This window comes from Lissotriton helveticus, chromosome 7 (assembly GCF_964261635.1).
Source record: "Lissotriton helveticus chromosome 7, aLisHel1.1, whole genome shotgun sequence".
In the NCBI taxonomy this organism is placed as follows: domain Eukaryota; kingdom Metazoa; phylum Chordata; class Amphibia; order Caudata; family Salamandridae; genus Lissotriton; species Lissotriton helveticus.
In genome coordinates, this window is record NC_136068.1 from 131,518,425 (window position 1) to 131,531,623 (window position 13,199).

General features: G+C 48.3%; 1 protein-coding gene across 6 annotated transcripts in view; it reads right to left on the reverse strand.

Moving 5' to 3' along the window:
- Positions 1–13,199, reverse strand: part of RAD21L1 (RAD21 cohesin complex component like 1) — a 1,165,932-nt gene that overhangs the window by 447,366 nt on the left and 705,367 nt on the right. For all 6 annotated transcript variants that reach the window (XM_078651710.1, XM_078651707.1, XM_078651709.1 and 3 more), the window contains one exon: positions 6,223–6,326. In XM_078651710.1, the coding sequence (XP_078507836.1) occupies positions 6,223–6,326 (104 nt within the window). The remainder of the gene's footprint in view (positions 1–6,222; positions 6,327–13,199) is intronic.

The window sequence follows — 13,199 nt, forward strand, 5'->3', positions numbered from 1 at the left end:
AGTACAAAAGGTATGGGAGCATAACATTTTCCTGACCAAGAATGGGATTACGTCCATTGCCAATACCCCACAAATAAAAATCGCTTCCATTTGAAAGCATATGATTTCCTTGCCTAAGGCCTCCTCGCTTCCTTCAGAATATGCATACAGTCTGGCGAGAGGCCTAGATGTCCATATTGGAAGAACTCAGGAGCCATGCCATCAATCTCAGTGATGAAAGGTTGGGATGAAACACCTTCCCTCAAAACTTGGTTATCAGATCTGGATGGCATGGTAACCTCCTGTGTGGCGCCTTGGAAAGAGGAAGAAGATCCGGATACCACCACTGGTGAGACCACTCTGGCGCAATCAGTACCAGCTCGGTCCTGGATCTGTAAAGTTTGTTGATCACCAGTGGTATGAGAGGGATTGGTGAAAAAGCGTAAAGTAACATCTCTGACCAGTCGATCAAAAGAGCATGCCCTCTGGAGCCTTGTTGAGGGTACCTGGATGCAAAGGTGCAGCATTTTGCGTTTGTTGCATCTGCAAGCAGATCAGTGTCTGGATAACCCCATCTATGTAAAATATTATATGCTACCTCTTCTTTTAGCACACAGTTGTGCGGTTCGACGAAGTTGTGTCTTAACGCGTCCGCGTGTACGTTGAGTACCTGGGAGGTGAATTGCCGATTTGGTCAGCTTCCTCGCCAGTAGCCACTTCCAAATCGTTTGAGCCTCCCCTGATAGAGGCCTGGATCTGGGCCCTCCCGTTTGTTCGGATAGTACATAGTTGTGGTATTGTCTGTCTGACCCAACAGGGAGCATGTCTGTATGGAGGGGAAGAATGCTTTGAGCGCCCGTTGTACAGCTCTTAGTTCCAACATATTGATTTGGTAGGTTTGTTCCTTCTTGACCCACATCCCCTGTATCTGAAGAGGGCCCATGTGGGCTCCCCAACCTTGGCGGGAAGCGTCTGACGGTGAGTTCCTGGTGAAACGGGACTCATTTCAACAAATGACTCTGCACCAACCGTCTCAGTGAGATTTTGACTGCGTGGGGAAGAGGTATGGTATCCTCCCAGCGGTTGGACACTTGAGATCACTGATCCTTTAATGCCTGTTTTAAAGGTCTCATCTTCGGTCTGGCATTGGGAACGATGAATATGCAGGATGCCACTGAGCCCAGCAGAGAGGATACTGGTCTGGCCATGGGATGAGGTGTGTGGAGAATTGTGCAACATTTTTGGATGCTTGAGGATAGACTCTCCTTCGAAGGACACGTGCTTACATTTGCAGAGTCTAGAGTCGTGCCTAAGTAGTGGATTCTCCGAGTTGGATTGAGAAGGGAATTCTGGTAGTTTCCGCACAGACCCACGATTTAGAACTTCAATGAAGGATTGCAGGTGTTGTTGCAGAAGACTGGGAGAAGCTCTCTTGAGCAGCCAGTCGATATGAGTAGATAAACATTTGCAGAAAAACCGCTACCAACGCCATGCATTTTGAAAACGTGCAGGGGTTGATTTGAGCCGAGAGGGAGGACTTTGTGCAGGAAATGATCTGATGCTACCTTCAATCGCAGAAACATCCGGTGCTTTCAGAAAATTGGGATATGAAAATAAACGTACTGAAGGTCTAGGGTGCATATCCAGTCTACTTGTTAGATTTGAGGAACAATTTGGTGTAGTGCCAACATCCTAAATCTTTCTTTGAGGACAAACTTGTTTAAAAGTCTGAGATTGAGTATAGGTCTGTACTCCTTGGTTGGGCCTTTCTTTGGAACCAAGAAGTAACAAGAATAAAGCTCCTGTCGATGTTGGAGCCAAGGAACTTTTTCGATAGCCTGCTTCTGTAACAAGATGAATACCTCCGCCAGGAGTAGCTTTAGCTGATGTACTGCTGATCTCCGAGGAGGTATTGCAGGTGGAGGGGGACTTGATTCTGATTGAGTACTCATCCCGCACAATATCGAGCACCCAATGTCCCTTGTGATTTTGTACCACTTGTCCAAATTAAACATGATACACCCCCCCTCCCCAGAGCTGGGGAAGCAATGTCTCACAGCTTTGGCAGCTGTTTAGCAGAGGGGGTTGCTTGCTGGAAGCGTCCAGGTCAGTGCTGTTGATAGTAAGATGTGGAATAATGTTGTTGCAATGAACAGTGAGGGGTTTTAACCCTCTGTTAGTATTGGCGGCGGTCAAAAGGACAGTGTCAAGCTCTGATCTCTTTCTGGACATCTCGCCATCTGCGTGAGTGCCGAAAAGTGAAGTTCTGTTAAAGGGCAGATTCAGAATCCTGTGTTGGGTCTCAGGATTTAGACCCGTGAGTCTCAGCCAGGAGGAGCGCCTAGCACAGATGCCATGCAAATAGCCATGTGACGCTGGATCTGATGCATCGACTGCTGCACTTATGACCTGGTTCGCTACGAGTCCTCCTTCCTGTAGGATCTCTTGGAAATCCGTCCGGTCTTCTTTGGTCAGTTTGTCTGTGAACCTTGAGAGGGAGACCCACAGTGAAGGGTCATATCACCCCAGGAGTGCAGAGGCGCTAGGGAGCTTCATATAGGAGGCGGAGGTGCTACACATACTATTTCCAATAGAGTCCATTGCCTTGCTGTCTTTGTCAAGAGGGATAGTGGAGAACGATACACCTGAACGGGCTTTCCTTGCTGCTGACACTATCACAGAGGCCGGTGGAGGGTCGAGCCTTAGGAACAGTGGTTCCTGATCTGGGGCTCTCTACTTTTTGATTAGGCTCAGTGGCCCTGCTCCTATTGACACAGGAATGAGAAAGATAAGAAGAGTCGGTTCCAGTGAACCGGGGAACAAGGGGAGCAGAGGTTTAGAGGACAACCTATGATGAAAGGTTTCAAAGAGGACTGATGCCTAAGGGGTCGTAGACGGAATCTCAATGTTTCATAGGACCTCGTTGAAAGTAATGGGGTCATCCACTGGTGACACTCTGGCAGAAGAGTGGCAGACAAAGTAGAGGAATAATCTCCACCAAGGATCTGGAAGTGTTTGTAGACCACAATGGAGACCTGTGTCTACGCTCCCGAGGCCTTGAGAAATGGGAGTGTTGGGATCTACTCTGGGAGCACCTCAGAGGTGTCCGCAATCGACATCTCCTTAGAGCTGGAGATTGTTGCTTTGGAGGTCCCCAAGGTGACCTTGTGGCTGGTGTCGGTTGATGCACCCCTCTACCAGATGTTTGAGATGGGGAATATATTTGAGAGTAGTCGGACCCTGGACTACGTCTTAGCACTCTCCACTCTTTCACAGTCCTCATCCATCTCGGGGCTATGTTGATCAAGATTGTGTGTGCAGTTCTCAAGCCGGGGACCCCTCCGGCGTGATCTGCACAATTCTCAGGCCCAGAGAAGATGATGCGCTCCTCTACGTCGACCGTTGTGATGTCGGTTCCTGAGACTCCACCACTTGAATGTCCCTCTGCGTCGAAGGATCTCTCGCTGTCGGTACAAGTGAACAAGCCAATCGGTCTCTTTGCCGGTGGAGATGTGTGAGAGGACAGTGGCCTCGGCGGCAATCTTCGACGGCGACATTCTCGATGTCAATCAATTTCACCCTGGCGTCGGCGCAGTCAACCTATTCGCCCATGACTCGACGTCAGGGGTGATTTCGACCTCTGTGGCATCCGACAGTGGTGGTGTCTTTGACATCGGCAGAGGAGACCTTGATGGAGACAGCTCATATTGGTGCCTTCGGTGTGACTTCGACATTGAGCGTCTGTTCTGCCATCGGAGGTGAACCCGGACCTGGACTGTCGACTATGAACAATCGACGTCGGTCGTGAGTAGTTAACGCTTGAAGTCTAGACTTAGACTTACTTGGTTTTGACAGGTCTGGTGTTGACTGCGTTGTCGACGATTGTTCTTTCGACGCTGACCGTGGCAAAGGTCTTCCTGTCGACGACTTGGAAGCAGACAGGCAGCATAAATGCATCTTTGACGCTGATCTTCTCTCCGGCTACAGCAAAGCAGACCAACGTCTTCTTTTTTCACCTCTTTTTCTAAGCTCATACCAAACTTGAGAGGAGGGCTCTTTAGAAGGATGTTTGTTACCTTCTAGGCCACTTGTGGATCCTTTTCCTCTCCTGCAAGGCATGCAGCTTGATCCTTTCCCTGTCTCTAAGGGTCCTTCTAGAAAACTGCTGGCAATATTAACACTTGTCTGGTCTGTGTGAAGATTGTAAGCACACAATACAGACAGAGTGTGGGTCGGATTTAGCCATTTTCTTCCCACACGAAGGACACTTGTTAAACACAGCTGGCATTTCGGACTAAAAAATATCAGTGAAGGAAGAGAAGAAAAAATGTTAGAGTACTACAGCTAGTACTAAAAAACGTCGAATGAAGTAACAACATTTCCTCAAAATATCAATTAGTGACTAAGTCAATAACTGACTAGCTCAAAGCTCCAGGATCCTCACAGAAGGAGCCGGAAAAAGAACTGATCTAACTGTCACCAGTAGGGCATGATGGGAGCCTGGAGGTCTTAAAGGCAAGTCACCAGTTTTTTTGATGAGTGTTCTGTATGCAGCCGTCTGGGCTAATCTGCCTGCTATTACCATGCCTTTTTTCCTTGCAAATAAAGGCTATGTTCAAACAAGTTAAGAGTACATTTCTCTGTGTCATGGAAATGTTGCTATATGTTTTATTTTAAATGACAAATGGCATATTTGAGGCTAATTTGACGTTTAGGCTGCATATATAATTGTGTATATATATATATATATATATATAGATAGATAGATAGATAGATAGATAGATAGATATATAGATATAGATATAGATTTAGGTTTCCACAAGACTATTCCTTAGATTTGGTTAAACATGCATTAACATACATTTATTTCCATACATATTTTTCTATATGCTCCAGGGTCCCCCCACATGGGCTGGACTATTCAGTGCTTATGACTATTGATGAGGATCCCCTGAAGAGAAACGGGTATTCTGTTCATTCAGAAAGTGAATGAGCAATAAAGATGCCATTAAATCTTGTTTTTGTCTTGACATTTTTTGTCTGTTTAAGGAAAGAGGTCAAATGTCAGTTTGTCTTTTAACTAATTGTTGGAAACAGAGGTTTATTTTTCTCTCTCTTACAAGAGTTAGAGGTCTTTTTTAAAGTGAGCTGTCTGAAGGTAGTTATTTTTCTCTAACACCACAATAAAATAATCTGTAACTTAATATTACAAACATTTCAAAATCAATAAGGAAATAAAAAAGCAAATTTTTTTGTAATTAAGAAATTTGATGCAAAGAGTCAAATAGGAGCAAAACAAACCAGAACACTCTACTTGGTGATGTGCAAATGACACATTTGCAGAAACTCCATTTCCAAACATTGTTTGTACACTATATAGTTATATCAGTAAAGCCACATATCAGTGGGAACGTTTGTGGCCATTTCAAATTAAAATCTGCCGATTACAAATGAGTGTGCTACCCCTTCATGCTTTAGTTATGTATTTATAAGAAATAATAGTTTTTAAGCATGATTTAAGAAACATCCCAGCCCCTGCCCTGATGAAAATGCTGTTAACGAACTAAGTGTCAAGTCAGGGGTCATGTGCATGCTCTATGTGGCTAGATTTGTATTATATATGGACAAAAGTTTTGTCAATTAAATCAAACAAGAGTTATTTGTACAGCAGACGTGCTGACTTGTACATTTGAAGGCGCTCTCATATGTGATAATGAAGAAAATGGCGGCACAATGAATTTAATTATTTACCCACGATCACATAATTTCAAACCAGTTTATGGGTCAAGAGCATCACAAATACGTTGAGTAGATTATTTAAGTCACTATAACTGCTGGTCTAATAACATTTAGGATTTTTCCAGGACGGATGTCAGAAATTGATTTTAGCTTAGATGGAATGACCCATACGTGATTCACTTAAACTTTGTAATGGAGTTAAACAAAAACAAATTTTAAGAAAGATGGAGAACCTCACTTGTCCTGGATGATACCAACTGGCACACCTCTACTATGGAATTCATGAAGGAGCTTCAAATATTACATTGTGTGGGGACTTGTGGAGCACATGAAAACTTAACTCAAGAAAAGCATATGGACAAATGGACAGTTCTATTACTGCATATAAATTTAATGATTCAAATTGTTCAAATATGCTTATTCACCGAAGAATGGAAATATAACTGCTAGTAAGTGTAATTACACAATGTAAAGGAAGAAAAGAAGTACTGGTTGGAATCTTACCAAAGCTACCACCATGCAGAACGTCTCCACCATAAGCTTCTCTAAGTGTGATATCTTCAACTCTGCTCTGATTCAATGCGAAGTGTTCAGCAACATCAATGGCACTAAGAAAATGGAGAAATCATTCAAACTAGTAATGAAATGCAAAGAAAAGGTTTTGAAAGCCAGAATTTAAGTCTAACATATATGACTTCCACAATGAGAAAGAACGTGTTACCAGAAATAAAAAAGTTATTCAAAAACTCAAAGTCCTTTGCCTTCTTAGCAAACAGATGGCTATAGAGAGCTGGAACTAGTTGAAAAATGGTTGCAAACTGTACACAGTTATATAAAGTTAATTGTAGGCTTGCACTCATGAGAAATCCCACCAGTACCCCATGACTTGCAAACTTGTTTCTTTGTGAAACAATGTGGTGTATAGCATGGTACATGAGCATTGCCAGCTTGGGCTCCATGTGCAGGGTGGTCAATCACATCCTATGGAGAACATAATAAATCCCTATGCAAGTTGACGTTCCTTAAAAACATGTTAACCTTCATTCCGCTGTTACTGGAGTGTTGAGCCAGAAGCCTAGATGTTTGAGTAGTGCGTTGAATAGGTATCAATATTCTGCTTAATCACAATGTGTCTAAAAATAGCCTTTTGGCTCTCTTAACCCAACTGACCACCCCAATTATCTGTGCTAGTTACAACTCAGGAGACTGATCAATATCGAGCAAATTTGCTCTCAGGATAATTAACACTATATTGATCATTATATGTAAACCTATTTCTGCAGCTTTACAAAAATCGAGCATTGGATGGGAAATTCCCAAAACAGTGTACATAATGTAGAATGGAAGAGTGGCTTAAAGGTAGGAAGCTTGCGCTTTGGTTGGCCTCGCTTCCTGCAAGTGACACTCCTCCCTCAATGTAGCATAACTACAGGACCTCTTCTCCATTGACTTTGTACTTCATCTGGGTTCGGAAAGAGAGACAGAGTACCACTCAGGGTACAAGTCCGCCAGTTACATGACTACTTCTTTTCATCCCCCCCTTAAGACAAGAAGCAAGTTTAGCACTGGCAAACCCCTGCTGTTGTCACCAGGAAGCCACAAAAAGCTATGAAGAAAGAAGCAGGCCACTGACCAGGTAGATCAAGAAGCAAGGCCCAGCAAACTGAAGCTTGCATAAAGGTCCACTCAAAGAACTTGCTACTTACCTGTAACTCCTGTTCTCCAGTATCAGTATTTTCATAGATTCACATGCTTGAATCATTCCCCGTCGAAGTGGAAGTCCCACGGTACCATCGTAAAGCAGTATGTATCAGTATCGGAGATATTAATGGCAATGCAAAGTCAGCTTAATATCCTAAAACTTGAACAATGACCAAGCACGCAACAGCACCCTTCGAACGCTCCCAAGAGAGGTATTGTAGGAAGGTAGGATCCTTCTAGCATGGTTACCCCCACGTTTTGCTGGTGTCAGTATGTTTTTTTGACTAGTGAAAGATAGAAGGTTGAAGAGTCACCCCACCCAGGAACCAGGATACCTACACCAGAGAAGCCGGGTACACAGGTGCAAAGTGACGTCGGAAACCGCCGTAGACTTCAGAAAAGATGCCACTGGTGAAGACTGGGCAGTCCGGTGGAATCCAAGGGTAGATTCTTGAAGAGAAGAAACTTCAAGCAGAGGGGATAAAGTCTATACCACTTGGAGGTGACCAGGAGGCACTGAAGAGCAATGACCACGGATGTCGGAAGATGCAGGAGTGGGGACGGTGACCTTGTCACTGCAGCAGTGGGGACCAGGTGACGCGGAGGTAGACCAGGAGCCGCTCATGTCAATAGTCAAGAAACAGTTGGTGGGTGTCCAGCAAGAGCATCAACAAGACTTGGCAGCAGCAACAGACATGGTAAACGATGAAGGAGCAACATTGGGACCAGCAAGGGTGAGATCAAGATTATGCAGAGCGGTTTCTGTTGGCGTTTGAGGATTGGAAAAAAGTCTTTAGCATAACTGGTTGATTGAGAGGGGCTTGGCTTGGACGCTGATGTAGGCGGCAGCAGTCTCTGGAGCTCCTCCGCGACCGCCCTTCTGCCGCACTAATCCTGGCATTTATACCAGGCCCCCGACCCCGGAATATCGAGCGGAAAGCCTGGTGACCACAACGGAAGGAGCGGGCTGCGCTAACGAGCGCCACAAACAGGACAAAATAACTTTTTCCCCGCACTTGGTGAGGCCCGTGGCACAGGGGCTCAAAATGGCGGCCGGCGGAGACGAGAGAAACGCCTGACCGAGAGTTGCCTACCGTCCCAAGGGGGCCCTGGGAGTGCCCCGATAGCGCCACTGAGACCCGACCGGTAGGAGACAGACCCTGGGGACTACCGCAGGGGGGGGGGGGGGGGGGGGGGGGAGACATTGAATGTAGTAGTTTGGTTCTCCTGTGCGGCCCGGCTGCCCTGTGCCTGACCCCAAAATGGCGGCGCCCGCGCTGTAAGTTGGCGCCCATTTCGTTGCAGTTGGCGAACTGACGGATTGGCGTCTGAAGAGCAGCAACCCCTGAATTGTAGATGGAGTGAGCGGGGGGTGCTGGTGCCTACCCTGAGACTAGAGAGGGGAGACAGCTAACTGACCTTACGACTCCCCACTTCCTGTGTGCTCCTCCTGGGGGACCACATAGCGGATGGGACCTGCATTGCAGAACATAGGCCTGAGAACCAGTTCAGCGGACGCCGGAGCGGCATGGTGCCCACTGTGACCTCCTAGGAGCCAAGGTGAAAGGCGGAGACCGGGGGCGACAATCCGAGGAGGTGCTCTGAATTGAGGGTACAGGAGACTACCTCGAGAGACTTTAACTGAAGAAAGCCACGAGGGCTATATGGCTGGCGTGACCTGAGGAACATTGACAGAATTTACTATGCACTGCGGAGCTGAGGGACGTAGCTGTTTCGGGAAGTGGAACACTTGGGGTCTATTGTGGCTGGCATGCTGCCGGCTTGCCTACACTGAGAACTGGAGGAGAACACCCAGTGGAGTACCACGTACAGATTTGCCTGAGACTGCGGAGAGACACCAGGTTCCCGCCCGGGGACGGGTGAGTGCATAGACTCCATTGGGCTGGTCAACTACTTTCGTCTGTGGTCCTCAGAATGGGCAGAGTGTCCAAGAAGAAGGGCTTTGAGGTGTTGCAGATCGAGGACCCGGGACACACCATGGATGAAGAGGACTCTGCACCTGGGGGTGGCGCGCCCACGAGGCCCCGGGACCCCTCCTTGGGTGACATTATGCAGGCTATCATAGCCTCGAGGGAGGCTTTGGAGAAGAGCATGGATACCATCAGCTCGGACCTTTCCCTGTTAAAAGATGACCACCGGAAACTCAAGGAGCGAGTGGCGTCTAACGAGACCACCTTGAAAGTCATCCCGGATACGATCACAGCCCTGCAGAAGACGCTGAATGAGGTGGTGCAGAGGTTCCACGTGTTGGAAGTGAGAGCGGAGGACAGCGAAGGGCGCTCCAGGCACAACAATCTCCGCATAGTGGGAGTCCCGGAGCGAGAGGAGGGATCTGATGCAGTCCAATTCTTGGAGACATGAATAAAAACGGAGGTGGCGCAGGAGGGCCTATCCCCATTCTTCGCACTGGAACGCACGCACAGGGTACCAACTCGCCCGCCCAGACCAGGGGACCCACCCCGCCCGCTGGTGGTGAGACTTCTCCATTACAGAGACCGAGAATTTATTCTGCAGAGGGCTAGAGAGCTACAGAACTTGCACATTGGGAACAGCAAGGTAATGATCTTCCCGGACCACACCAGAGAGGTGCAGCGCCAAAGAGCCTCTTTCTTAGCAGTTAAACGGAAATTGCGTCAACTGCATCTTCCTTATGCAATGCTGTTCCCGGCCCGGCTGAGAGTATCTGCTGACGGAGGTACGCACTTTTTCCTCACACCGCAGGCCGCCTGGGACTGGCTGAAAACCGGGGGGGAGCCTGGAGCGCGTTCGCCACCTGTGACCTCGCCTCGCATTTGCTCCCCTGCTACACTGCCGGTGCAGAGGCCCGTCTCTCCCAAAGACTGGCGTCAGGAGCGAGACAAGGCGGTACTAGTAGTGGCAGCCATCAGCCAAGGTGCTCTTAGCCCAGCCAGTAACAATTCGGAGCGCATGAAGAGTGGAGTGGAGAGCCCTAGTTCAAGCAGCGCCCATGGGCTCTCTGATGCAGATCTACCAGTGGTTACCCCGCAAACGGCGGATGAGGTATTTGAATGAGGGGGCAGCAAGAACAATGGGACAAGATTCACAAGGTATCTGCGCTGCCTATTGGGCCTGGAGTCCTTTTCGCCTATGTGGGGGCGGACCGACTGGACACACCACAGGAACCATGGGGGGGCCTAGATGGAGGTATTCGTCTATCGGGGGGATGGGGTTGAGAGGATATCTGGAGTCATCGGGTTGACGTTCCAAGCAGCCTTAACTGGGTAGATTTTGTAAGCACATTTTCATTGTTTGGATGGGGTTGCCTCGTTGGGTGCCTGTCCTGGGGAGGGGGAGTTGGGGTTGTTTTACTTATGGGGTTTTGTTTGGGGGAACCAGTCGTGTCATGGGGGTAGGAGGAGTGGAATATTGTCTATGTCATTGTAAGCAATGGGACCCGCATTAGGCTACACGTGTCTCACATGGAATGTACGGGGTATGCACACTATGAATCTACGTCACAAGATACACTCATTCTTAACTCGTAGGGGCATACACATCGCATTCCTCCAGGAAACCCACCTCATTGCGAAAGAAGGGAAAGCTCTACAACGCCGTTGGAGGGGTCAGGTCTATTACACTACATATTCTGCATATGCTAGGGGGGTATTAATTTGGATTAGAGCTGGGGTTCCCTTCCAATGCACGACACAATTGATTGACCCAGAGGGCAGGTATGTGGTGCTCCAAGGGAAACTAGATGGGAGAGACCTTACGCTGGGATGTCTATATGCACCTAATGTGGACCAACCTGCCTTTTTCTCTCTTCTCTCACACAAGCTAGCGACAGTCCTTGCAAGGACACACTGTTACTTGGGGGTGATTTTAATTGTATCACGGATATTGACCTAGATCGTTCACACCCCTACCTCTTGAATGCACCAGCGCATAAACTAGCAGTGGCGCGCTATACCTGGCAACAGACTTGGGGTTTAGTGGACACTTGGCGGGCCCAACACCCATTGATTAGGGATTACTCCTTTTTCTCCGCCCTGCACGAGTTGCACGTCCGACTGGACGCCTTCTTATGCTCCCCAGATGTACAAGGAGAGATTTGCAGTAGTGAATATCTCACTAGAACTATCTCTGACCATAATCCATTACTGGTCCAGTTGGGATGGTCGCGGCTGCGCCCTAGAATCCCTACCTGGAGATTGAGACCGGAGGCGCTTGACGATTAAGTCTTCCGTTTCACCGTTCCCACGGCTATTGCAGAATATTTCCAGTTTAATGAGAGAACTGCTGGGGCTGTGACTGTGGAGTGGGACGCCTGTAAAACGGTCGTTCGGGGGAGGGGTGTATTTCGGCGGTGGCTGGGACTCGGAAGGTCCTCCTACAAGACATTCAGAGAGATGATGCTCGCTTGCGCGCCCTGGAGAAGGAGCGCCCTGAAAATCCGGCTAAGCAGGAGGAATTACTAGAAGCCAAGGAAGCGGTGGCAGCGAATGTAGAGCATCTGAGGTGCTTTGATTACAAAAAATATATCACACCGGCGCATTCGGAGCGAGATAAGTCGGGGGCCCTCCTGGCCTGGTTGGCCAATCCGGCTTGTCGCGGCGCCATCATACTGGAGCTGCGAGACCAGATGGGGATAGCCCGCTTTGATCAACAGGGGATAAACAAGTTGTTTTTTTGATTACTACACAGAGCTTTATCACAGCCGTGTGCTTCAATCTGAGGAAGACTTACGGAGCTTTACGGGGGGGACTGAACCTGCCAGAGCTGGATGACGAGGACGCAAAACTGTTGGGGCGGAACATTGAGGTGCGGGAAGTACGGATCGCCATCAAAAGTATGGCCCGTAATAAACCTTCGGGCTCAGATGGCCTCCCAGTAGAATTTTATCTCACTTACATTGACCTTGCCCCTCGCCTCGCGTGCCTATATAATGAAGCCAGGAAGATAGGTAGATTGCCGGACTCCACAAGGGAGGCGATCATTATTCCTTTGCTGAAACCGGGCAAACAACCTTGGGATAGAACGGCCTATCGCTCGCTGTCCATGCTCAACTTAGACTACAAAATCCTGAGCAAGATACTGGCAACTCGGTTGCTTCCTCACATGGCCACCCTAATACATGCTGATCAATCTGGGTTCATCCCAGCTCGCAACACAGCGCTTAATATACGAAGGCTCCTGCACATCTTGGAGGCCAATTCGTATGAGGTGGATGCTGAGGTGGTATTCGCTGTCGATATCGAAAAAGCCTTCGACAGTCTAGACTGGGAATACCTGTTTCATGTAATGCGGCAAACAGGTCTTCGCCCCGACTTTGTGCGATGGACGGCTCTGCTATACGCAGATTCGACCGCCAGAGAGAGTTAGAACGGGAGGGGTGATCTCCGAGGCATGCAAGGTGGGGAGGGGCACGCGGCAAGGGTGTCTCCTCTCCCCATTATTATTCGCTATGGCGGTGGAGCCCCTGGCGGCGCAAGCTCGATTAAGGCGGGCGTACCAAGACCTAGACATTTATGGACAGATCCACCATATCGCACTTTATGCGGATGACCTCAATGTTTCTGGCAGATACAGGAGAGGCACTGCAAGGAGCCAAGTCCCTACTGCGGGCCCTGAGTGCAGTAGCTGGCTTGAAGGTCAATTGGACGAAGTCGAGTCGCTTCCCGGTGCGCAAAGGCAGAATTCGCCCTCAGAACGCTGACGGGTCAACTGGGAAGACAGATGTCTACCCTACTTGGGTACAGTGATATACCACGAACAGGAAGATATACTTGAGGAGAACG